The sequence below is a fragment of the Myodes glareolus genome, chromosome 13, assembly GCF_982192425.1.
Source record: "Myodes glareolus chromosome 13, mMyoGla1.1, whole genome shotgun sequence".
NCBI classification, from domain to species: domain Eukaryota; kingdom Metazoa; phylum Chordata; class Mammalia; order Rodentia; family Cricetidae; genus Myodes; species Myodes glareolus.
The window spans coordinates 62591829-62616677 of NC_142038.1; the positions used below are offsets into that span (position 1 = coordinate 62591829).

General features: G+C 47.0%; 1 protein-coding gene across 1 annotated transcript in view; it reads right to left on the reverse strand.

The window, feature by feature from the left end:
• The window catches only part of Mocos (molybdenum cofactor sulfurase), a 49283-nt gene that overhangs the window by 13342 nt on the left and 11092 nt on the right, over positions 1–24849 (reverse strand). Inside the window, exons 4-11 of the mRNA XM_048442605.3 lie at positions 23508–24149; positions 19865–19941; positions 16973–17172; positions 14936–15052; positions 11926–12345; positions 8533–8695; positions 5078–5156; positions 1455–1579 (exon numbers count right to left, since the gene is read on the reverse strand). Coding sequence (XP_048298562.3) covers positions 1455–1579; positions 5078–5156; positions 8533–8695; positions 11926–12345; positions 14936–15052; positions 16973–17172; positions 19865–19941; positions 23508–24149 — 1823 coding nt within the window. The remainder of the gene's footprint in view (positions 1–1454; positions 1580–5077; positions 5157–8532; positions 8696–11925; positions 12346–14935; positions 15053–16972; positions 17173–19864; positions 19942–23507; positions 24150–24849) is intronic.

The following is a 24849-nucleotide window of genomic DNA, read 5'->3' on the forward strand; positions in this document are numbered from 1 at the left end:
CACCTTTAATCCCAGCACTCAGGGAGGCAGAAGCAGGTGGATCTCTGTGAGTTCGAAGCCTGCCTGGTCTATGGAGCTAGTTGCAGGACAGCCGGGGATACACAGAGAAACCCTGTCTCTGGGAAGACGGCTCAGTGAATAAAGCATGCATGAAAGCAGAAGTTCAGATTGTCAGGACCCATGCAATGCTAGATGCAGTGGTATACATTTGTGATTCCTACACACCTAAGGTGAGATGGGAGGCAAGACCAGAATTCCTAGGAGCTTGAGGTCCATCATGCAACAGTGAGCCAGAGACTCTGCCTCAAGCAAGGTACACATGCACATGTGCATGCACACCCACACCCACACCCACACCGTACATACACACACATTATAATGCATACCATACACACACACACCATACACACACACATTGTAATGCATACCATACACACACACTATTTACAACACACCATACACATACTCATGCACACACACCATACATACACACAAACACACACACATGCCATATAGACATTAAAAAGACACACACATGAGCTATATACATACATGTATGTACATATAGACACATACACATATGTTCACATACTCACATATTTTAATGAAAATTCATGACATTTTAATAGCTATGGCATTAAGAAGATTATCACAGTACTCAAATAGCTGTGACCATGGTGGTAAAACTCCTGTACAAGTTTCAACTCAAAATAACACTAAGTCAGATGTGCTGCAGGGCTGGAGATGGCTCAGCAGCTAAGAGCATGAGTTGTTCTTCCAGAGAGCCAGGCAGGTCCTAAAACTCACACAGTGGCTAACAACTGTCTTCAATTCCATTTCCAGGGGATCTGACTCCCACTTCTGGCCTCTAAGGGCACTGCACACACATGATACACAGACATCAGACATGCAAGCAGATAAAACAAAAAACAAATGAAATGTTCTACAGATACCATCTTTTGCAGCTGTTTAAACTACCTTCACAACTTTAGATGAAAATGTAAGAATCCTCTGGGGAATAATGAAACTTAATTATTTTCCTAAATTCTCCAAACACAAAACTGGTGGAAGGCCAGCTAGACCCAGGGAGCTTTGCACCGGGAGGGGCATCCTGGACGCAGGCATAAGCGCCACGATCCGGTTCTGGCTCCACATTGTGCAGCCCACAGGCCTCTCCTCTCCTCTGTGCCCACCACCGTTGATGCACCCAGGCCTGCTTCTTCCCCAAGTGCCAGCTGTGGTTCTATGCTCCCGTGTCTCCTACTGCAATGAAGCTGTGCTCCAAGCCTCAAGGGAGGTCACAAAACTCCCAGGTTAGAACTCTGCAGTGTGTCTTGCAGCCACAAGATGATGTCAGGAGCCCATTGCCCAGTGAATCCACTTTCTGGGCTGAGCGTGACCCATGCAGAATAACTAGGGCTCCAGCCCTTTAATACCCGATCCCAGTGTCATACCTTTTCCAGGTGTCTTCCTTGCATTTCGTTGGAAGTCAGGACTTTGCTTGATTAAATGACATGGACGGCCAAAAAACTTAGACAGCCATTTTGAAACATTTTCTCCACAGTCATAAGTATTTACCCTGGCAAAAAAAAAAAAATCACAAAGACGGTAAATTTTTGTAGCAATTCTTTGAATGATTATTCAAATAGAAAACATTCAAATTAAAATAAGAACACAAAAGAAAACATTTCAAAGTCCCTACTAGCAGACAGCCTGAAGCAGCAAACATCTTGGAAAGCTACCCAGATATCTCCCAGGACCAAGAAGGTCTTTGAGGTGGGACTCACGGGAGGCGTTCAGAGCTGACCAAAGCTTTGCAGGGACTCCCGAAGATCTTCTCCATGTTAAATACTAACCCTGGGAGCACAAAGCTCAGGGTTTGAGATTTACGGAGTGATATTTTGCATAATAAGGTCTTCCACCCAGAATCACGTCCTGGTTTTTACAATGGGCTGATGGAACAGTTTCTCTGACACTCAGATTATGTGGGCTGATGTGTTTCATTTACAGCCTTCAATGCTGTGTATATAAGGTACTGATGTGTAAGTAAACCTGCTGATCTGTGTTTTAAATTATGGAATACGGAGGTGAAGAAGCAGTTCAATTGTTAGGTGCACTTGCTGCTCTTCCAGAGAATTCGAGTTCAGCTCCCAGAGCTCACAAGACACCTCACAACTGTCTATAGCTTCAGTTCAGGGGCTCTGGTGCCCTCTTCTGACTTCCAAGGGCACCAGGAATGCACGATGTGCAAATAGAGACCACTCATGCACATGAAATAAAACAAAACTCTAGACTACTCTAGAGTCTTTAAAACTGAATATCACAAAGAGTTAAGGCCACATCTTACCTTGGGATCACAGTATCTTAGGGTTACAAAGCAGATACTGCTAAAAACTTAAATTTCACTGGAGAAAACAGCTGGTTCCTTTTCCAGGAAGACCAGGGACCAAGAAACCAGTTTGTAGTGCTTGTCCTCCCTCCCCGCCAACCCTGTGCTTTCAGAGACTACACCAAGATCACAGTCATCGCAATGGCTCTCTGAGCCGAAGTGCCTCCAACCTCCAGATATCTGAAAAGCCTTATTAACCAGGACACAGTGTTCATCTCAACTGCGGCCAAGTTAAATTGATGACCTAGTTTAAAAAAAAAAACTGCACATATTCTAGACAGGCAAGACTGCTCGGTGGGCTAAAGCACTCACTGCCTATCCTGTTGGCCTGAGTCAATCCCCAGAATCTACATGGTGGAGGAAGAAAACCAACTTCTAGAAGTTTTTTTCTGGCCTCATGTCATGGCACATGCAAACACACATACACAGACACACACAAATAATGAAAATAACTACACATATCCCTATGTAAATATAGTTCTTCCTGTCAGAAGGTTAGTGTATAGCAATGTGGGGAAAAACGTCTGCCTGAGATTCATTGTCCTGATGAATGTACCGGGATGAATATTTAAATTGTCAAAACTGCTTAAACAGTACGAACACTACCAGCAAGAAGACGTCGCTTGTGCTCAACATTTCAGCTGCCAAGAGAGAGACATGCAATTGGCCATCAACACCACATTAGCGCCTTTCTCTTCTTTCACAGTGGTGTAGTACTCCAAGTCCTAGAGGGAGCCTTGCCTGTCACGCTCTGTGGCTAAGGCTGGCTGGTTATTGATTGGGATAAAAACACTGGGACATTAGTGAGTTGCCGCATTAGGCATGCCTGTGAGGGCATTTCCATGACAGAGCTTCCACGGAGATCAACTGAGGGAAGGAAGACACACCCTGAGTATGTCAAACCCAGTGGCTGGTGTCCCTACCTGTGACAGGCAGACAGGAGAAAACCACCACAATAGCTATACTCTCTCTTCTTTGCTTTCCACCTGTCAACTTCTGACTGAGCACCCTTGAACTCTGGCTGCCACTGCCAGCGGACATTTCTGACACCATTCCTTTCCAGTCAGAAGGGACCGAACCTTCAAACCAAAAGCCAAAATAAGCCCTGCTCCGCTCTGTGGCTCTTCCCAACATTTTGGTCACAGCCCTGAAAAGGTGACTGACACAGTCACCTGAGCTCACTTTGGATGGACCTTTAGCAAATCCCGTCATGACTTGGGGGACTGAATTCACAGCCATTGCAGAGGAAACACGTTTGCTATCTGTATTTCTTTCCATCAGAAAGTTTGCAATCATTAATAGATAATTCATAGTCTAGATGTTATGGGGTGGGGGATAGGTGAGTAGATATGCATGCTTGCTCTGGGGGTGCACATATGTGTGCAAGTATGTGCATATGTGTGTCTGTGTAGACTCCTGAGGTCAAACTTGGGTATCTTTCCTCTGGAGCCATCCACCTTTATTTCCTTAAAAACTTCAATTGGTTAACTATATGTCTCTTTTAAGATTTATTTATTTTCATGCAGTGGTAGCACATGCCTTTAATCCCAGCACTCGGGAGGCAGAGACAGATGAATCTCTGTGAGTTTGAGGCCAGCCTGGTCTACAGAGCAAGTTCCAGGACAGGCTACAAAGCTACAGAGAAACCCTTGAAAAACAAAAAAAAAAATTTACTTTTATTTTATGAACCTGGGCCTGTGTGCATGTATGTACATCACCTATATGCCTTGTGTCTGCTAACCTCAGAAGAGGATGTCAGACCCCTGGAACTGGAGTTACAGATGGTTATAAAATACCATGTGGGTGCTGGGAGCCAAAGCCAGGTCCTTTGAAGAGCAGCACATGTTCTTAACCACTGAGCCCTCCTCCAGCCCACGGTTTTTGTAAGAGTCTCTCCTGGAACCTGGGACTCATCAGTTTGGCTAGGCGGGCTGGTCAGCAAATGCCAGGGGTCATATGCTTCCTCCTCCTCCCCGTGCTGGAGTTACAAGGGTTCCATTACACCTAGCTTGATCCTCATGATAGAGTGGCTAGCACTCTATTGACTTCGCTGTCTCCCCAGCTCCTGCCTATTACACGTAAGTCCCTAGTGAACTGCCTATAGCTGCATATTTTATTGACAGAGGTTGGTTGGTATCAGCTTAGACTGGTTTTTCTTTTTCTTTCTTTTTTTTTAAGTTTTTTTGAGACAGGGTTTCTCTCTGTAGCCCTGGCTGTCCTGGAACTCACTCTGTAGACCAGTTTGGCCTCGAATTCACAGAGATCTGCCTGCCTCTGCCTCCCAAGTGCTGGGATTAAAGATGTGCACCACCACCACCCACCTATTAGACAGGTTTTTCATGACTGGAAGTTTTGCTATCCCATGTTCTTAGGTGTAGGTCATATGTAGGTCACAAGGGATGTAGACGCTCTAGAGCCCAAACTTTCCCTGCTGAAAGTGAGACTGGTGGGGCAGGAAATTCTCCTTAGGAGTCACAAGTAGGGAGCATGACAGGCAGAGAGAGCAGCAAATACAGATTAAAATGGAGCCTGCTGGTTGGGTGAAAAGGATACAAAGAAGCAGTGTGGTTGGAGTGGAGCCTGAGACAGATAGAATGGGAGATCTGTCCATAGTATAAGGCAAAGCTCTGTCCTCCCTCTGGCCACTGTGTCCAAGGAGCCATGCATGTTACCTGCTCCAGAGCTCACCTGTCTGCACACACTCTGCTCTGGCAAATCTGCACCCGCGTGCTGTCTTCCTCAAGCGGCACCTCTATAGGCTCCATCCCTAATGAACAGAGGTAGAAGCAAATTCAGCACCTCACCAAATGAACGGCTGTGCAAGGGAACACTCATTGTTAGGAGATACATTACTTTTAATGGCACTGGGCTTTGGTTAGATGAGGAAACATCCATTTTAATGACTCTGGGCTTTGGTTAGATGAGGAATGAGTCTGGCTGTTAGAAACGAATAGCACAGATTTTCTTCCTCACTATCAGCACCCTAGTGCATGCTTCAAGGAACTTCCTGGTGGAACATCAACACTGGACCATCACACCCACAGTCCCCAGGACCTCTACAAACTGCTCTGCTAGATTTCTCTGCTCTGTGAGTCTCCACCTTCTGAGGTCATTGTTCTCTAAGCTACCCTAAGTCATTTAGAAACACACAGCCAATATATGGCCACACTGCCCCAAATGCATCTGCTCTCATCTGGTCTCAGAAGCTCAGCAGGGTCAAGTCTGGTTGGTACTAGGATGGGAGAAATAGACAGGCGGGGTGATACTGTAAAGATACTGGCAGTGAGTGTACATTTCCAGAATTAGACTAGATCCAAGCATCAGCAATCACCATTGCTTTAGAAAGCTGCATTTGTGGGGTTGGAAAGGAAATCCAATGTTTCTCAATTGTTATATTCGCCACACATATACAGGACTAACATGCATGTGTAATAGGTAAAATAGTAGCTATTAATATTCTGGGTACAAGAATTTGAACAAGAAGTATATATGAAGAACAGGTTTTGACATCACTAATTTAGAAAAAAAAGGCCAACATGATACTATCTAGTCAAACCTAGCAAAGTATTAAAAACATATTGCCACATAGCACTTTCTTCTCAAGACATCAAGAATAATTCAGGACAAGATAATCTACTAACATAATATGTCTCATTCATGGATGATGAGACCCAAGCATGCTTGTGTCAAATGTCCTCCAAGACCACTTATGTGAAGAAGAGCTGCACCTCTGAGTCTGAGTCAGGGGGCTGGGGGTGGCCAGAACAGTGCAAGAGCAAAAGCATTGTTCCCTTGAGAAGAGGAGGTAGGGGGCCTCTTCCAACAGGGCTCACTAATGTTTACCCCATGCTACCAAGGTGCCTCAGTGAAACAGGGAAGCTTCAGCTATAGGAAGAGCAGAGAGGACCCTCTGAGGCCAGCCATGGCCTCCTGGGCTTTTTAGTTGATTGGTAGCTGAAGAGTTGGTCAGGTTACTGGTATATTATGTCTTAGAGAAGCTAAGATGTATCTGGAGAGACTGGGAAGACATGGGAAACATGAGACTCAAGCAAGAGGGACTTGTTTTTAGTAAGTTTGTTTTGGTTTTGATTTTCTTGGTTTCTGAGTTTGGCGGGGTGGGGGTGTTCTAGACACGGTTTCTCTGTGTAGCCCTTGTTGTTCTGGAACTCCTGGAGACCAGGCTCACAGAGATCCACCTGCTTCTGCTTTCTGAGTGTTGGGATTAAAGGCATGAGCAACCACGATCTGGTGAGATTTGTTTTTTAAACGTGTCATTCTTCTATTCAAAAATACTAAATTAATAAATAAATATTCAAATTTAAAACTACCTCCAAATCAGCACCAACTCGCATATCCTTCAATGAATGATGCACAAACGCGCTGTATTACATCCACACTCAGAGATACCGCTCAGTGACATGCAGTTCCATGCTGTGTTACATGTAGGACTCAGGTAGGTCTCAAAACTATCTTGTTGAGTGAAAGAAACTGTTTCTAAAGTTCACACACTACATGATGCCCTTGACTCCACAGTCTCTTTGTTCATCAGACATTAAGGTTGGGTAAAGAGAAACCACACAGGGGTAGAACCATGAACTTCCCCTGGGATGACAGGCTCTTCTGTACTTGTGCTGTGGGGTGATTGCCCAAATATGTACATGTACTAAAATCCATCCAGTAGAACAAAGGGTCAATATCAGTATTTTCTTTGGAACTCTAAAATATTGACTTATTGACTTAAGGAAAACTCAACCACAGAATCAGAAAAAAAAGGCAAGAAACAAAGTCATGAAGACATAGATGTAGGACATCATGAAAGTTCAGCCACAGTTGAGTGGAAAGTCATGATATTCTATAAGCGGGGAAGAGCAAGATGCAGGAGAGGGACAGAGGGGTACACACACACACGCACACACACACACATACATACATATATACATATATATAGATAAATATACAGATATTCATTATATACACATATGTGTGTAATATCTAATATGCACATATGTGTGTATATATGTATTAACAATTTTTATCATTACCATTGGCTCAGTGGGTAAAAGTGCCTAATACCCAAGTCTGGTGGCCTGAGTCTGATCCCGAAAGCACATAGAAGGCCAGATAGGTGGCCTGCATGTGTCATCTCAGCACACTTACTACGGGATGGGAATAGCAGATAGGAGAATCAGAAGCTCGAAGACCTGCTCGCCTGGGGTACCCAGCACAACAGCAGAAACCAGAGAGACAGGACAGAACTGACTCCCTGAAAGTGGTTCTGTGATGTCCACATACATGCCATAGCACATGGGCAGCCACACTCACACACATACTATGGTTTTTATAAGAAAGAAAAAGAAATATAGGAAAGAAAGAATCTTAAGAAATTAAACCAAGTGTTAAATTTGTTAAAAATTGAATGGCAGAGTTGTATATTAAATACTATTTTCTGCCTCTATGGTGGCAAACACTGTAACCGTAAGCCACATGCAGCTATTTAGATGAATTAAAATTTAATACAATTTGAATCGGGTGGTGGTGGTGCATGCCTTCAATCCCAACACTCGAGAGACAGAGGCAGACAAATCTCTGAGTTCGAGGCCAGTCTGGTCTACAAGAGCTAGTTCCAGGACAGACTCCAAAGCTACAGAGAAATCCTGTCTCAAAAAACAAAACAAACAAAAAAAAATTTAATACGTTTGAAATTCAGTTCTGGTGTCTTCTGACCACAGTTTGATGATTCAGTGGCCACATATGGCCAGCGGTTGCCAGACTTTACAGTATAGATGCTGAACCCTCCCATCATCATAGAAAGTGCCCCTCTTCAGTGTGTGCATGGCTCAAGGTAAAATTCAAGAGGAAAGAACTGAAGCCTAAAATACAAGGCCTGGTGGGGAAAAATGGAAATGCAAGTGTGAAGAGCCCTATGATCCCAGGTTTCTATCCCCTTCCCTCTGACAAACTTCTCAAAGTAAGAAAGAGCACAGGCTTTTGTTGTCTTTCCTGGACATCATTTCATTTACTAGAAAATGATGCTAACATTTGGTAGAAGAGAGACATCGAGCCTTTTGGTTTGGTTTGATTTTTAACTAGAGGATGAAATCTGTCCCTAGAGATCACCCTGTGGAGAGGAACCCTTTTCATACCTTTGGCTTTGATGACCATGATCCTCTGCTGCAGGTTGATGACGGGCTGGATCAGGCAGAGCCGTGGCTCCTGCTTCTGACTGAGACAAATGCCATTGTGATTCACAACCATCCAGTTCCGGTCGTACAGCAGCCCTTTGCTCCCTACAGGCCACTTGGTCACCTACGCAGAAGTAGGGGATTTAGGCCAGGGCTCCTCAAAGTCATTCACAACATTACACAAATACAGATGACCTTTGTGAATTCAGCACGCGCTCTTAGAGGAGGAAAGGAGGAAAATGCACGACAGAGAGAGTTTTGCAGAGGAGATGCTGTGGACCTTCCTGTCCGTCTCCAGAACCAGTCTCCACCCTTCTCCACTGACCAGGCAAGGCATGTGCATGCAAGGCATGCGGAGTGCAGGGGCTACAAGAGCAATGCTTTTCTAACCCCGAGGCTAGCATCCCTCCCCATAGATGTCCCAGATCCCACTTTCTGTATAGCCTTCCACTGCAGTGGATGCTGGTCTGGGTGTCTCTTAACACTGCAGACATATGACTATACTGTAAAAGTCACTGAACTGGCCCGCTTCAAATGTGTAAGTTTTCTTGCCGTCCGAGTTTCAATTGCTGTGACAAAAACCCTAGCCAAAAGCAACTTTAGGGAGGAGAGGGTTTATTTGGCTTATGATTCCATGTCACAGCTCATCATTGCCGGGACATCCCAGAGGCGGGGGCTCAAGGAGGTTACGTCACGTCCAGTCAGAGCAGAGAGAAACAAATGCACCCATGCTGCCTGTTTGCCTCCTGCTTATGCTCAGATAGCTTTCCTCTTACACAGTCCAGGGCCCAGCCCAGGAAACGGTTCTGCCCATATTCATAGTGGATCTTCCCACCTCAATTAACAATCAAGGAAACACTCCACATCTAGATAATTCCTCACTGATATTTCCTCTCCCCATGTAACTCTGGTTCACATCAAGCTGGTAATAAAAATAAAACATCAAACCTGCATTGTTCATATTTGTACAGAATTTAAACACAAAGCGCATTCATATACCCAGGTCTTATATCCCAACACCAATTACAACCAAAAGGATTGAGACTCCTTAGAAAATGGATTGAAGGAAAACAAAATCAGCCCTTATCGAGCCCCAGAATTCTGGTGTATCTCTCCTATGCTTGACCTGTGGACAGACCCATCTGGAAAAGCAAAAGGGAAAGCAAGAAGCAGCTTAAAGGAGAAACAGTTTGTCTGGGCTCAGGGTTTGTGGGTACAACCCATCATGGTGGGGACAGCTTGAGCCTATAGAGGCAAAAGTCTGAGACTGTTTGCTCACATCTCCACAGACCAGGAGGCCATGGAGGGACAGAAGCCAGTTAGGCTGTGGATCTCAAGAACTACTTCCTCCAGCTGGAATCCACCCCCTAAAGATCCTAGAGCACCCTAAAACAGCACCACCAGTGGGGACGAGGTGCTCAGACACATGAACCTGTGAGAGACATTTTCTACATCCAGTCTCCCATAGAACCACCAGGAGGCTGTGTCATCCCAGAGGAGACTATGCCACCCCAGAGACTGTGCCATCCAGAGACTGTGCCATCCCAGACATTGTGATATCCCAGTGTGTGCCAGACTGAGACTGTGCCACCCCAGAGACTGACTGCCATCCCTAAGACTGTGCCACCCCAGAGACTGTGCATCCAGAGACCGTACCACCCCAGAGACTGTGCCACCCCAGAGTGAGATCAGGAGTCTTGGATCTTTGCAGCGTCATGTTGGCCACAATAAGGAAGATCATCTTTTAGGTAACTAAGGTTGACTGCCAGTCAAGGCATGCTACCTGTCCCCAATGCAAGGATCACCACAACAACATGTTTGTGTGGTGTGAAGTAATTCAGTATCTGCAAAAGGTTACTTCCAGGATCCCCTAAAAATACCCCGGTCTATGGAGGCCCAAACCATTCTTCTTAAACCATAAGGTTTGCATACCACCTGTGCATATCTCCCTGTAAAATCTCTAAGTTACCTACATTATCTGACATGATGCAAGTGCTCCGTGAATAGCTGCCATGTTGCTTAGGAAGTAGCGTAACAACTGCAACTTTTCCTAATATTTGGGGGTTGTCATTGGTTGACTCCATCGACACAAAACCCGTGGGTCACAATGACCACTGCAGTTTATTTTCATGGGGTGGGCAGAGGAGTCACAGGAGAGTGTGAGCCTGGGTCGGCAGACCCAGATACCAATTCTTGCAGGTGGCCTAGACAAGGTGTTTAATCTTGGTCCTCTCAGGCTCCAGGGCGATGACCTAGGGATACTGTTACTATGCCTCTTATGTAACCATTTTATGGGTCAAATGAAACAAGACACCTCACCTGCTTCAGCAAAAAGCCCCGAACATCCACCCAGCTACAGTCTCAGGCAGTTAGGCCTCGGCTAGAGAGGTGGCTCAGCTGGTGAAGTGTTTACTATGCAAGCAAACCGAGTCAGGTCCCCAGGAAAACACTGGGTAAGAACTTAGGTGGGGTGGCATGTACTTGTAACCCCAGCACTGGGAAGGTGGAGACAGGAAAATGACCGAGTCCAGCTGATCACTCACTGAGCCTACAAAGAGAGGTCCAGGCCAGTGAGAGGCTCGGTCTCCAAAATCAAGGTGAGAGTAGGGTGGTGTAGGAGTTCCTTCTGTTTGTGTGTTGCTTTCATTGGTTAATGAATAAAGAAACTGCCTTGACCTAGTTGAAAGGCTGGAACTTAGGTAGGTGGAGAAGACAGAACTGAATTCTGGGAGGAAGAAAGGAGAGACAGAGAGAGCCTCCATGGAGCCACCAGAATCAGACATGCTGAATCTTTCCGGGTAAGCCACTACCACGTGGCTATATACAGATTAATAGAAATGGGTTAAATCAAGATGTGAGAGTTAGCCAATAAGGGGCTTGAGATAATGGGCCAGGCAGTGATTTAATTAACACAATTTCTGTAGGGTTATTTCGGGACTAAGCTAGCCGGGCAGCCAGGACGAACAAACGGGCCCTCACCATGCAACATGAGGGCACCCAATAAACGGCAGCTAACATTGTCCTCTGGCCTCTACATGCATGCATACACATGTATACACACTTCCATACACATATGAACCCATGTGCACACAAACCCAGGGTCCTCTGGTGGTCCTCACAAGCAGTATCAGACTTAAAAATTCAACCCTATCAAGACACTCAGGAGGAAAATGTCTCTTCCAAGGACAACATTCTGTCTTGAGTTTTGCCCTGCTTTTCTTCACTTGCTACATTGCTCTTTCACTTCTTGTCAAAAAGGAAGAAAAGGGTTGTACACAGCCTCCCAAAAGAGGGGGCAGGGAGGAACGGTGCTCAGAGAAAGGAACAAGGCAGCCATTTCTGTGAAGCCCTTACCTCAAACGCAGCACAGGATTTGATGGGGTAGAGGTAAATGTTGGTGACAATGTGGGACCCAAGGTCCCCATTCGGGATACCTGCAGCTTCCTCTGGAAGGGTCTGCTGGATGCTGCTGGCTTTGCTCAGAGACCGGTCCAGGTCCACGGTATTTGCAGCAGGACAGGAGTCATTGCAAACTGTAGGGTCTGTGCAGGCACCTTCCGGAGGTGAGTGACAGTCACTTCCTGAGGATAAGGCTCCACTGGTGCTAGCTTGGGAAACAGACTGGTCACCGGGCGAGCGAAGGCAGATTGCTCTGATGAACCTGAGAAAGGCCTGGGCATCTTCTAGTGTGGACATGTATCCAAAGGAAACCCTCACAGAGCCCGTGGGCCGTCCATCTATGATGTCAACATCATCTCCACAGACATGGCCAGCCTAGAATTAGCCAGATATGTCAGTCAGCTGGGGAAACTCGTGCTTCATGGATAAATTGGAAAAACAGTACAAAAATAAATTTTAATTATTTCAAAATAAACCCAGGAAGGCAGAATTTCTGGGTGCCTGAGAAACCGTTCCTACTCTGTAGACACAGGACACACTGCCTGGGCCACACCTGCATCAGCTATGAACTGGAGCTGATAACAGTGTGAAGGAACTTTAAAGAGGCTAGCAGCAGGGCTTCATGGAGACCATCCTCCCAGGGGGCTCAACAGACAGATTGAAGTTTCAGAAGCACCAAGGGCTCTACTTCACAGTCTGCCCAGGCCAAGGCTGAATACCCACTGGCTACTCCTGGACAGCCTCTCTAAGTGGGAGGCTGGCATCCCTGACAGCAGGACCTTGGAAGAGAAAGAGAAAGGCTACAATACTAGCCCACAGCCCCTCTAAGGCCCAGGTCAGCTTAGCTGCTCCTGCCAGAGCGGGGAAGGTGGAATCACTCTGTGCCCACCCAGCTACCTGGTGCTGGTCATGAGAAGCATGTACAGTAGATACCCAGGACACCTCCCTAGTACAGGCCAGTCACCCTCAGAGATGTGACATTAGATGCCCAGGACACCTCGCTAGTACAGGCCAGTCACCCACAGAGACGTGATGCAGCCTTCCACCCCCATCCGGAGCCATAGCCAGAGCTGTATGCAGTTCTGCCTTCTCTCTCTCTCCTTTTCTCCATCTTCCCGCCCTCCCTCCACCTCTTTCTCCCCCTCCCTCCCTCTACCTTTCTCTCTCAGATGGAGCTCAAATTTTTCCTAATATTAATTCTTTGAGAATTTCATGCAATATATGTTGAAAATAATCACATCCCTCCCCCCAATCCTCTCAGACCACTCCTTCCCTACCCAACTATGCATCTCCCTTATGTTAAACCCTTAACAAGAACAGTTTGTGCATGCCCACATGTGACTTTCACTGGAGCAGGTTCGACCTACCAAGGATCACATCCTTTAGTCAGCCCATTCTCTTTTTTAAGGTAAAATCTAGTTCAGAGGCTAGAGAGATGGTTCAGTGATTAAGGAAGCTTGTTGCACAACCCTGGTGACCCGAGTTTGAACCCTGGGATCTATGCAAAGATGGAAGGAAAGAACCAACTCTACAATGCTGTTCTCAAGCCTCTAAGTGTGTAATGTGCTGTCTGTGTCCAAACATGTCATGCATACACACACAATAATAATAACAATAATAATAATAATAATAATAAATAGTTAACTGGGACCTAGCACATGCATATTTTGTGGCAAGAAAAAGAAACTCAAATTAGCAACTACTGCAAGACACGCAAGATTCTTTGCCACTTGCTATGGTATAAAACTGGAATGCCCCCCCATAAACCCATGCTTGAGACTTGGTTCCCAGATGGCAGCACTATTTTGGGAAGTTGTGGAATCACTGAGCAGTGGGCCCAGCTGGAGGAAGCAGGTCACTGCAGCAAGAGCTTTGATCCTTTCTTGTTAGATGTTTTCTACCGCCCAGTCGGTTCCCAAGTGGGCTTCTCTCCTCTGTCACACTCCACTGCCATGATGCTTGGCCCAAGCATGGGGCCAGGTGACTGTTGACTGAACCCCTGAGATCATGAGCAAAGCAAATACCTCCTCCCAGATGAGTCAACGCCACTGGATGCTTTATCACAATAATGAGAAACTATTCTTGTAAAATGGTTCAAGATAGGCTATATGGGGGCTGGAGAGATGGCTCAGAGGTTAAGAGCACTGGCTGCTCTTTCAGAGGTCCTGAGTTCAACCCCAGCAACCACATGGTAGCGCCTTCTTCTGGCAGGCAGGCATATACTAATTAATTAATTAATTTTTTGGAAAAAAGATAGGCTATATGTTCCCAGAGTGAAAAACCTCCACCACAGGACAAACAGGGAGGGTGAGGATTCTGGGAGACAGGACCCTTAGACCATGAACAAGTTCCACCCACTTCCAGCCTGGAGGGAGGCTAACTTCAGTGAGGAAGCTGTACCCAAGAAGGAGTAAATTGTGCAAGGGTATGAAGCTGAATGCCCCCCACTAACAGCCCTCTTCAGTTACATTTTTAACCTCTGGCCAGTGAGACAATTCATTGGGTAAAGGTACTTTGCACCAACCCTGAAAACCTAGGTTTGATCTCCAAGACCTACATGATAGAAAGAGACAATCAACTCAACAAGTTGTCTTCTAACCGCTACACACATGCTACAGCACATGTGCGCGCGCGCACACACACACACACACACACACACACACACACAGAGTATTTTATAAATTACTCTCAAAGTGAAAAATTCATCAGAAAATACTGCCACGGAGCTGATAAATTCAAGTGCTTTCTGTTTTATCAGCCCCTCCTCTCCTTGGCCGCCCACAGAAGGGGCCTGGCTGGCAAGATGAGCCTGATGCAGCGGCCTCCACCAGCCCCCATGACCACCCCCCATGACCACCCCCCATGACCAGCCCCCATGACCAGCCCCCATGACCAGCCCCCATGACCGGCCACCACACAGCCTTGCCGGCTGCACTCTGTGTGGGCTGCAGGGTCTGGTACCGACCTGAAAATGTTTTTTAACCATCTCGTCACTTAGCCCCAGGTGCCTCTGGCAGGCGCCCAAGTTACAGAAGCAGCCAGTCCTCAGGTGGATGTTGTACAAGCTGGCCATTTTGTCCACCTGGGGATAAAAGGAACACGGAATCAATGTCAGAAGTGACTAGTTTCGCTGGGATTGCCTGGAACAGAATTCTGGAACAGCATTGAACCTCTCTTTCTTAACAAAGAATAGTAGGCGATCTGAGTCTGGACCTCGCTCTAGAATTCATGGTTGTTATGTTGCAGATGTAAAAAATACCCAAAGGGCCTCACATGCTTAAACACTTGATCCCCAGACATTGATGATGTTTTGGGAAGTTGTGGGACCCTGGGTCGGTGGGGTCTTACTGGAAAAAGTAAGCCGCTAATTTGTGGGCCTTCGGAGTTATAATTTAGCCCTTCCTTCCTCTGCAGTGAAAGGTAAAGGGCCCAGTTACATCCCCCTGCCACCATGGAGCTGCCAGCCACCACACCCTTGTCCCAGTGATGGACCATGTCACTTCAACTGTGAGTGATAATTACCCCTTCCCTGAAATGGCTTTACCAGGTTTCTATCACCGTGGTGAGAGAAACAACCAATGTCAGGATCTACGGTTTATTCAACGTTCTAGAAAGTATCCTAGAAATTGAATTACAGCTTGAGAAAATATCAAATCCAGACCAAAGTCTAAGTGAGGAGCCTGTGTATTCCCAGGGAGCGTCAGAGGAATAACGGTGAGTGGGGCTGGGGCCATTGCTGATCCTTCACATCGGCCACCACAGGGTCTGACCACAGAGCAGGCCCCAGGGATGCCTGGGCAGCACCATCTCGGCTCACAGCCTGTGTCACAAGTATCATGTGAATTCTTTATGACATCTATGTCCAGTTTCTAATTTCTCCAACTAAAGGTTCAGTCAGGCTTGATGCTCAGTCCAGGTGTCATGACACTCTCTGCTGCCCCCTGGAGGCTATGGGGTGTGTGCTGACTGGCCCTAAACCCGGCTCAAAGAATTCTCCAGCCTCAGCCTCCAGAGTAGCATCGCGCCACAGTGCATAGCTAGGAAATAGAATCTGTTTGTAGTGTAACGAAGCTGCACGTGTTCTGGGGCGTTTGGGAAGAAGGAGCAGCATCTTCCAGCTTTGACTGATTGCTTAGTCTGTTCCGACTCCAGCCCTTCCTAACCTGTAAAGCAATTTCCCTCTTTCTCCACTGGAAAAAAAAATTCACACAAAGGGTGCAATACAGAAACTGCCCCTAACCAGTTCTCAAATCCTTTGAAGTCTTTGCATGCATAGACTAAGGCAGACAGTAGGGCTTCTTCAAAGCTGGGTGGGTTACTGGTAATGCTTAGTTTAAATATATAGGTAGATAAATGTGGTCTGTTGTGTTGTGGGGCTACATGTAGGGACCTCAGCTGTGACATTCTGCCCACACTGCCTTTCTACCTGTTCCAGGTGCTTTCCCACTCTCGCGAGTTCTCATCTGCTCCCTGCCCTTTCTCTCTACCTAAGTAAAGGAGGCTAAAGACACACAGCCAAGCTTGAGTAGAATCGCGTCTTGATGAGAGCTGTAAAGCCTCTGAGCTGAGTATGACGGGTGCATCTAATGTCTGCACTCAGGATGTGGAGGCAGGAAGATCAAGAGTTCAAGGTCATCCATGGCTATCTAGTGAGTTCTCCACCAACCTTGCCTACATGAGATTCTGTGTATAAACAAACAGATAAACAAATAAGTGTGTTTAAGCCTGGGCTTCCTCACAGCTCCTTCTGGGGACTAGTAAGGAAATGCCAAGAGTAAGGAAGCTTAGACAGGAACATTCCTGGTATAAGAGGATGAATATGATGAATATAGGAAGAGCTGGACCTCATGACTTGAGTCGGGTACAGTGGCTAACACCTGTAATTTCAGCACTTAGGAGGTAGGCACAGGAGGATGCTGTGAGCGCAAGGTCAACCTGGGCTGGAGTGAGACCCTCCCTCAAAACAAAACAAAACAAAAAAAAAGATGACTCAAAATCCCACCTGGGAGTAGCCAATGATGCTCCCACCATCGTCCAACACATTAAAATTGATGATTGGACCCTGCACGTCAGGGCTGCTGAACTTGGAATCACTGTAGATTCGCACCACAGGGGCTCCATTGGGATAGCAGAGAGAAGACAGGGCAGAGTGGGTGTACTGTGCCAGAGCGAAGGTGTGCCTTTGTATGTTCTCCATGCCACCTAGGGACAAAAGCAGAGAGACGGACTTCACATGCAAGTCACTCACTGCTGTCTAAGACATGCTTATACAACTGGTCAACCCAGACCCCAGGCTTTAACTATAGCTATCTTTATGACAAAGTTGATGTATTTTTATTTTTTTATTTTGTTTTGCCTGTGTGGCATCTGTGTAGTACCTGTTGGGTCCAGAAGAGGGAGTCTGATTCCCTGGAACTGGAGTTATAGACAGTTTTGAGTCAATATGGGATTGAACCTGGGTCCTCTGAAAGAGAAGCCAGTCTCTTAACCTCTGAGCCATTAATTCAGCCCCAAAATTGACACTGGATAAGTTTGTCTTTGTTGTTCTTATGGAATATTTCCAAAGGAATTCTTGCTACATTCTTTTAAATATATAATTATATACATTATATACATGTAAGCTTGTAGATATATTCATATACATATATATATTTGTAGTAACATGCATATAGTTAAACAGCATTCAATTATTTAGTTAGACCTTTGTTAGACAGTGGCAAAAAGTATGCAATATTTTTTATCATTTTTGCCCTTAATGATTAAGTTCATTTTTGTTCTTACTGGTTAAATTGTTTTAACATAATGCATAGCAATTAAGGCTACCTGCTGCCAAATGGATGAACACATGTTAACTGTTTAAAGTGAGTAATATTGTATTATTGTGCCTTTTATATCTAAAAAGGTGTCTGAAACAGGCAAACTCATATAGACAGAAAGTAGATTGGGGGTCACTTGGGGATGGGGAGAAGGGAGAAACTGTTTAATGACAAGAGATTATAAAAAGTGAGTTGAGATGATAAAAAGTGTTTTAGATGTGACCTGTGGTGACCACAGTACAGATGTGAGAGGAGAACGAGGATGGCCCAATGGGAGAAAGCACTTGCTGAGCACACGCGAGCTTGCTGGTCAGAACCTGATGCCCGGAACCCAGGTAAAAAGTCATGAATGTTGCAAAAAAGTGGCACGAATCTGTAATCCCAGGACGGCTGCAGTGTGATGGGAGGCAGAGGCTGGGAATCTGCAGAAGGCTGCAGGCTAGCCCTTGTCCTGTTGCAGTGCGATGGGAGGTGGAGATGGGGAATCCTCAGAAGGTTGCAGGCTAGCCCCAATACTGCTGCAGTGTGAAGGGAGGTGGAGACGGGGGAGCCTGCAGAAGGTTGCAGGCTAGCCCCAATACTGCTGCAGTGCAACGGGAGGCGGAAATGGGGGAGCCTGCAGAAGGTTGCAGGCTAGCCCCAATACTGCTGCAGTGCAACGGGAGGCGGAAATGGGGGAGCCTGCAGAAGGTTACAGGTTAGCCCCAATACTGCTGCAGTGTGAAGGGAGGCGGAGATGGGGGAGCCTGCAGAAGGTTACAGGTTAGCTAGCCTGAAATGCACAGCACAGCAGCAGAAAGGACACAATAGACACTGCCTCAGACCAGGGAGAGAGGGAAAACACATCCTAAAACTTGTTCGTGTGTGCTCGCTCTCTCTCTCTCTCTCTCTCTCTCTCTCACACACACACACACACACACACACACACACACACGAATGGTAACAGTCATGCCACATAGTTCTAAAAGTTCTGGAAAGAATTCCCAGGAGCACGGCACACCAGGTGATGCCGGCTCACCAGAGTAATCAACCGCAGTCGTATACTTTTATGATCATCCCCGCAGGAAGAGCAGTGGCATCTGCCTGTGTTTTGGCCACTATAGCTCTTGTCAGGAAAGAGCAGGCATCGTACAAAAGCTGGTGGAAGCGTGTCCAGGAGCTTGAGGTCAGGCATTATTTACAAGTCCTGGGTTTAAATTCTAGTCCTCTCAGGTCCCCGCGTGCCAGACTGAGAAGGCATTCAATATTTCTGTGATGGTTATTCTTAGCTGTCAACTTGACTCTATCTGGAATTGCCTAAAAATGGAGGGTATGGCAGCGAGGGATTTCTGCTTAATTTGAAGTAGAATGGTCCACTTCTAACCCAGATCTTGAGGTTCTGCTGGAACCCATGTAAGGACACAGAAGAAGGAAGCTCTTGCTCTTTGCCTGTTTCCAGTCCATTCCTTCACTAGCATTAGAGCCTACTTCTCCGGAACCCCAGCATCTACTGCAGACCAGCTGGGACATCCGGCCTCGTGGACTGAGCAACTCCTGGATTCTCAGACTTTCCATTCACAGTCAGCCATTGTTGGATTAGCTGGAGCACAGCCTAAAACTCATTCCAATAAATCCCTTTCTATACATAGAGAGGGATTCATCCTGTAGGTTCTATCATTCTAGAGAACCCTGATGAATACACTTGCTGAGCATCCACTCCATTTGGGGGCAACATGGGTTTGCCAGCAGCTCCCCTATGGGGCTGAAGAGAAAATCCAGACAGGTAAGAGCTGATAAGACCTCAGCCAGCCCAGGGACCCAGGACTATGCCTCCACCACGCACAACTATTAGTCTTTGGCTCTGGAAATGACCTCTGTTAAAATGTGGTCGTGCCTGGAAAAGCAAAAAAATCAACCCTGCCAAGCCGTCCTGAGTACCCTGAAGACATTTAGAATACAGCTTCACTGCACGAAGACTCTAGCTACTTAGTGCACGCCGCTCACTTCCACAGACCTTGTCTCCTTCACATCTATACCTGCAATCTCTTAAGGATACAGCAACGAAAGCTAAGCCCACTTGGGTAAATATGTCCACTGACCTGTGAGGTGCTCCAAAGCATCAAATCCATGTTTCAACGCTATTATATCAAGGAATGATATGGTGCCATCTTCAAACCTGTAGGGAACAAGCTGTCAAGCCTTGGCCAACACAATCCACATGTATTCTGTGTGAGGTGAGGGCATTTGTTAATAACTCCCTTCTGTGGCTTATAAAACTGGCTCTCCCCACCATGGGAGAAGTTTTGCATGCCAAAGCCCACCTGGCTGATTCGGGCCCTAACTGCTCTGCAGTTTTCACAACTCCTTCATACTTGCTACAGTGGGCTGCAGGTGACAGAGGACATTAAAATACAGTCACTGCCTTGAAAGACAAATGAGATGCACTTTGGGAGTCTCAGGAGGAGCTTGGACAAAATCGGCCGCAAACTCGTGAAATACTCAACTCTGACCACCAGAGGGCACCACTGACAGGCATCAAGTCAAGCGGATCCCACTGAGTCCTGTGAGGCACTTGACAAAGGAGTCTCTAGTTCCAAACTGTATGGAAGCGCAGGTTTGGGTTAGATACGAAGGTCTCATTAATACCAATGATTGTAACCTTCTTTATTGACAAAGTGTTTGTTATGTTTGCACTTCATGAACATAAACTTCATGAACTTCATCAGCACTTTCATTAACTCATCTCGGACAGTTCACTGTGCCTCAGGCATTATTCCAGGTGCTAAGCATAGGGAACTGATAAGCAGGCCCCTTTCCCACAGCATCGTGGCCTATAGAGCAGAGAACAAGGCTCAGCAAACAGGCGGAGAAAACAAAACAAGCCACAGTCACGAGGCAGGTTAAGCGCAAACACAGAGACAGTGTAGTCAAGCTGAGTCATCGCTAATGAAGGTTTAAGTGGAGGCTAAGTAGAAGTCAGAAGGAGTCTGACTTCAGAAGATGTCAGCCTGAGAGTTTCCACGGAAAAGGGCCTTCTACAGAGAAAGGGAACCCGCACGGCCCTTCACAGAAGCCCAGCGCAGCAGCAGGAGGGTCAGAGGAGAGACGCTGGACAGCTCTAACAGGACTTTAGCAAAATATACACGACCAGGGTGGGGTCAAGAGGATAAAAAACTTCAAGGTCACCCTCAGTTGCCGAGTAATGTGGACACTAATCTGGGTTTTGTGATCCAGCCGAGACAGAGAAAGAGAGAGAGAGAGAGAGAGAGAGAGAGAAAGAGAGAGAGAGAGAAAGAGAGAAAGGGAGGGAGAAAGGGAGAGAGAGAAAGAGAGGTGACCACTGAAGGACAGTCTACAGGGTGATGATGAGGCTTCCCTTTCCCAAACATCCAGATGAAGGAAAGCAGGCAACAGCAGCCATGCACTGAACTGTAAGGTCTAGAAGGCGGAAACATGGTCCGTTCACCCTTGATACATCTGTGTACTAGGCTTTTCATTTCCAGCTCACTCTAGGGCATGCAGAGATGGGCTTAAAAAGGCAAGAGAGAACTGTCTGTTCTCTGCACATCTACGTGTGCTCCATCTAAGCAAAGGAGCGTGCTCTGATGCAGCCCAGCGCTCCCGTATCCACCCCCTTGAGCTGCTCCATCTCTCCAGGCCATCAGGCCCCTAGTTACCCAGCTGTGTGACGTGAATAAAAATGACCCCATTAGGTCCATAAGGAGTAGCTCTATTAGGAGGTGTGGTCTTGTTGGACTAAGTATGGCTTTCTTGGAGGAGGTGTGTCACTAGAAGGTGGGCTTTGAGTTCTCAGAAGCCCAAACCTGGCCAGTCCCTTCCTGCTGCCTATGGGTCAAGATGTAGAACTCTCAACTCCTTCCCCAGCACCACGTGGTCCTGCATGCGGCCAAGCTTCCCACCATGGCTACAATGGACTGAACCTCTGACCTGTAAGGCAGCCCCAGTTCAATGTTTTCCTTTATAAGAGTCGCCATGGTCATGGTGTCTCTTCACAGCAATAAAACCCTAAGACACCAGATTAAATCATAGTGAGTCTTTACCCGATTTACACTGAGTGAGAATGGCCCCCATAGGCACCCATGTTTGAATGCTTGGTCCCCAATTGGTGGAGCTGCTTGGAAAAGATTAGGAGGTGTGGCCTCACTGGAGGAGGTGTGTCATTGGGGGTGGGCTCTAAGGTTTCAAAAGCCAGGCCCAGTCTCATTTTCTTTCTGCTGAGTACTTAAGCTAAGATGTCATCTGTCAGCCGCTGCTTCTGTGCTGTGCCTGCCACATGCATCTGCCATGACGGTCATGAACTAACCCCCTGAAACTGGAAGCAAACCGCAACTAAATGCCTTCTTCTGTAAGCTGCCTTGGTCATGGTGTCCCTTCACACCAATGGAATACCTAAGACACAGTGTATCACAAATGCTATTTTTTTTTCTCACTTAGTTATTCTAAACAATAAACTGCTACACTTGGGTTCGAAAGGTTTTATATTAGCATTCCTAGTTTAGGGGTAGGGGGAGTTTGTTAGCTTCCTCCCTTGTCTTTAGGAGGTGGTTATACTTTGTTTTTCATTGTTATTGTTATCTTTCTTTTGAGACAGGGCTCCTATAGACATGGCTGGCCTCAAACTCCCTGTGTAGCTAAGGATGACCTGGAGCCTCCACCTCCCAAGAGCTAGAATGACAAAAGTCACCTGTGTTTGTCACCACACAGGTTCACAATTCTGTACTCGAACATTCGCTCTGGAGAAGCCCTAAATGGAAGATATTTCCAACAGCCTCATAATACGTTCTGATGCGTTTGTTTACATAAAAGAGCACAAGTCTTTGAGAGGTCAAGCCTTGTGCAGTCACAGTAGCTGTGTGGGGAATGATTCCAGATCTCTAGCCTATTAGTCCACCATATATCTAACTCTGACTCTACCACCAGAGTGCGACCCTGAATCTGCACCTGGATGCTGGGCATGGGATGGGAATCTAAGCCATCGTCCCCTCGGGCTGTTCTCAGGCACCAAGTGTACGGTAGCTAGTTTCCTACCACAACCTCATGGTGTCCCCTAGGTCAGTCGCCATGTTGGCCTCTGATACACTCAATATTCTGGGTCCCACCATCCACTTTTGGGAAGGTGCCCAGCAAGAGCCATACAGCCTTTCCTGCAGCCTGGAGAAAGGCTTCAGACCTGGAAGGCAAATGGCAGCCTGCCTTCGGTGTTTTTGGTAACTTCTCAGCCTGGCTTGCAGAGGTTGCTACCAACACTGCTTCCCAGGTTCCGGCTTTGGGTTTAGTTAATTCTTGCCGAGGAGCGGAGCAGAGTTCACTCTAGCCGCTGGGAAACTGAGTTTGCTTTGAACTGCTCGCACATGCGTTCAGAACCGCATCTTTTAAGACCCTGTTTCTCACTATCATCTCTCACCAGTGAGTGCCGAGGCCAAAGCCCGGCACCTGTGGCTCTTACTTTTCACTCCTTTCTCTTGCAGTTCTTGTCTGTAGATCCGCTCCTCCACCCCAGTGAAGAAGCTACACACAGGGCAGAGTTCACCGAGCCACCCATGGCACACTCCAGCTGATCTCTGCCTCCCAAATCTGAGAGCCCCGCCCCCGAATGTCCTACGGTGATATCAAACTCCCTTGACCTGTGTTCCAAACCTGGGCTCGGCTTGCACAATCTTACCAGTCACTCATGCCAGCTTGCCTTTGTTAAGGACACAGGACATGCCATGGCAAAGTTACCTTTCTGCCACCGATGACCTGGGGATGTAAAAGTCCTCTCCTGCCAGGTAGGCGGCTGCAGTGCCTCCTCCGAAGTAACCTTTCCTCAGCAGGGGAGCCACGTGCTTACTGACTAGCAGAGCGCCCAGGCCTGTGGGAAGCCCAAAGATCTTGTAGAAGGAGACGGGGACAAAGTCAGGCTGGTGAGCCGACAGATCCAAGGGGGAGGTGCTGACATAGGAGGCTGCGTCGAGGAGCACAAACCACCTCCCAGGCACACTCACGGGGCTCCTCCGCCCAGACTTGACCTCTTCTATCCATGACAGTGGGTATCTGGTGCCTGAGAAGTTGCTCTGAGCTGGGTAACAGAAGAGGTGCGGGAGCCGACAGTCAGCATCGCAGGCTCCGGCACCCCTTTCCTCCAGTGACCACATGTCCTCTGGCTTGACTGGGGTGGACGTGACATTCATGGCTGAAGCCACCTTCCTCATTCCCACCACAGAGGTATGGTTGTCGGTGAGGTAACAGAAGTGGCTACCGCTGTTCTCTGGGGTCCGGGACACCCACGGAAATGCCTCTGCCACCAGCCTGAGAGCAGCGGTGCTTCCAGCTGTGAAGATCACGGTGTAGTCCTCCGGGGTGGTGTGGAAGTGGGACAGGATCCTGGGAAGAACCACAGTGTCATAACGGGGCCTCTGCTTCATGCCGAGTAATTCCAAGTGTTTTAGGTCTACTCAACCTAGTAGGGCGTCTCTACCTCCAGTATGCCTAGCCACAGCGCGTAGTTGAGGCAGGGCAGAGAAAGTCACACCCTATAGGCTGGGCTTGAACTTTCTATTTAGCTAAGGATAACCCTGAGTTCTCACAAAGATCAAATTTAAACTTCTTGCCTCTGGAGTCCCATCTCTGCTTGGACACAGCAGAGATTCACAACACAGGGCTGAAGCTGAAGCTTGCCTAAATCCCAAGAGGCCTGGGTTCACCCCCAAGTATTTCATAAACCCACGGTGGTACTATATCCTGCCAATACCAAAACGCAGGAGATGGAGGCAGAAGGATGATAAATTCAAGGACATCCTCAGCAACCTAGTTAGTTCAGAGCTAGTCCAAGATACGTGAGATCCTGTCTCAAAACAAACAAACAAACAAAACAAAACAACAACAACAACAAAAAATCTCCAGAGCAGACTCGGGTACAAGATCAGACCTTCTTAATAAATGAGTTCCAAATTTTTAATAATCTATAAGGGGACTGGAAAGATGACTCAGCATTTTAAAGCATTTCTTGCTTTTGCAAAACACCCGGCTTTATTCCCAGCACCCACCTGGCAGCTCACAACCATCTATAACCCCAGTCCCAAGG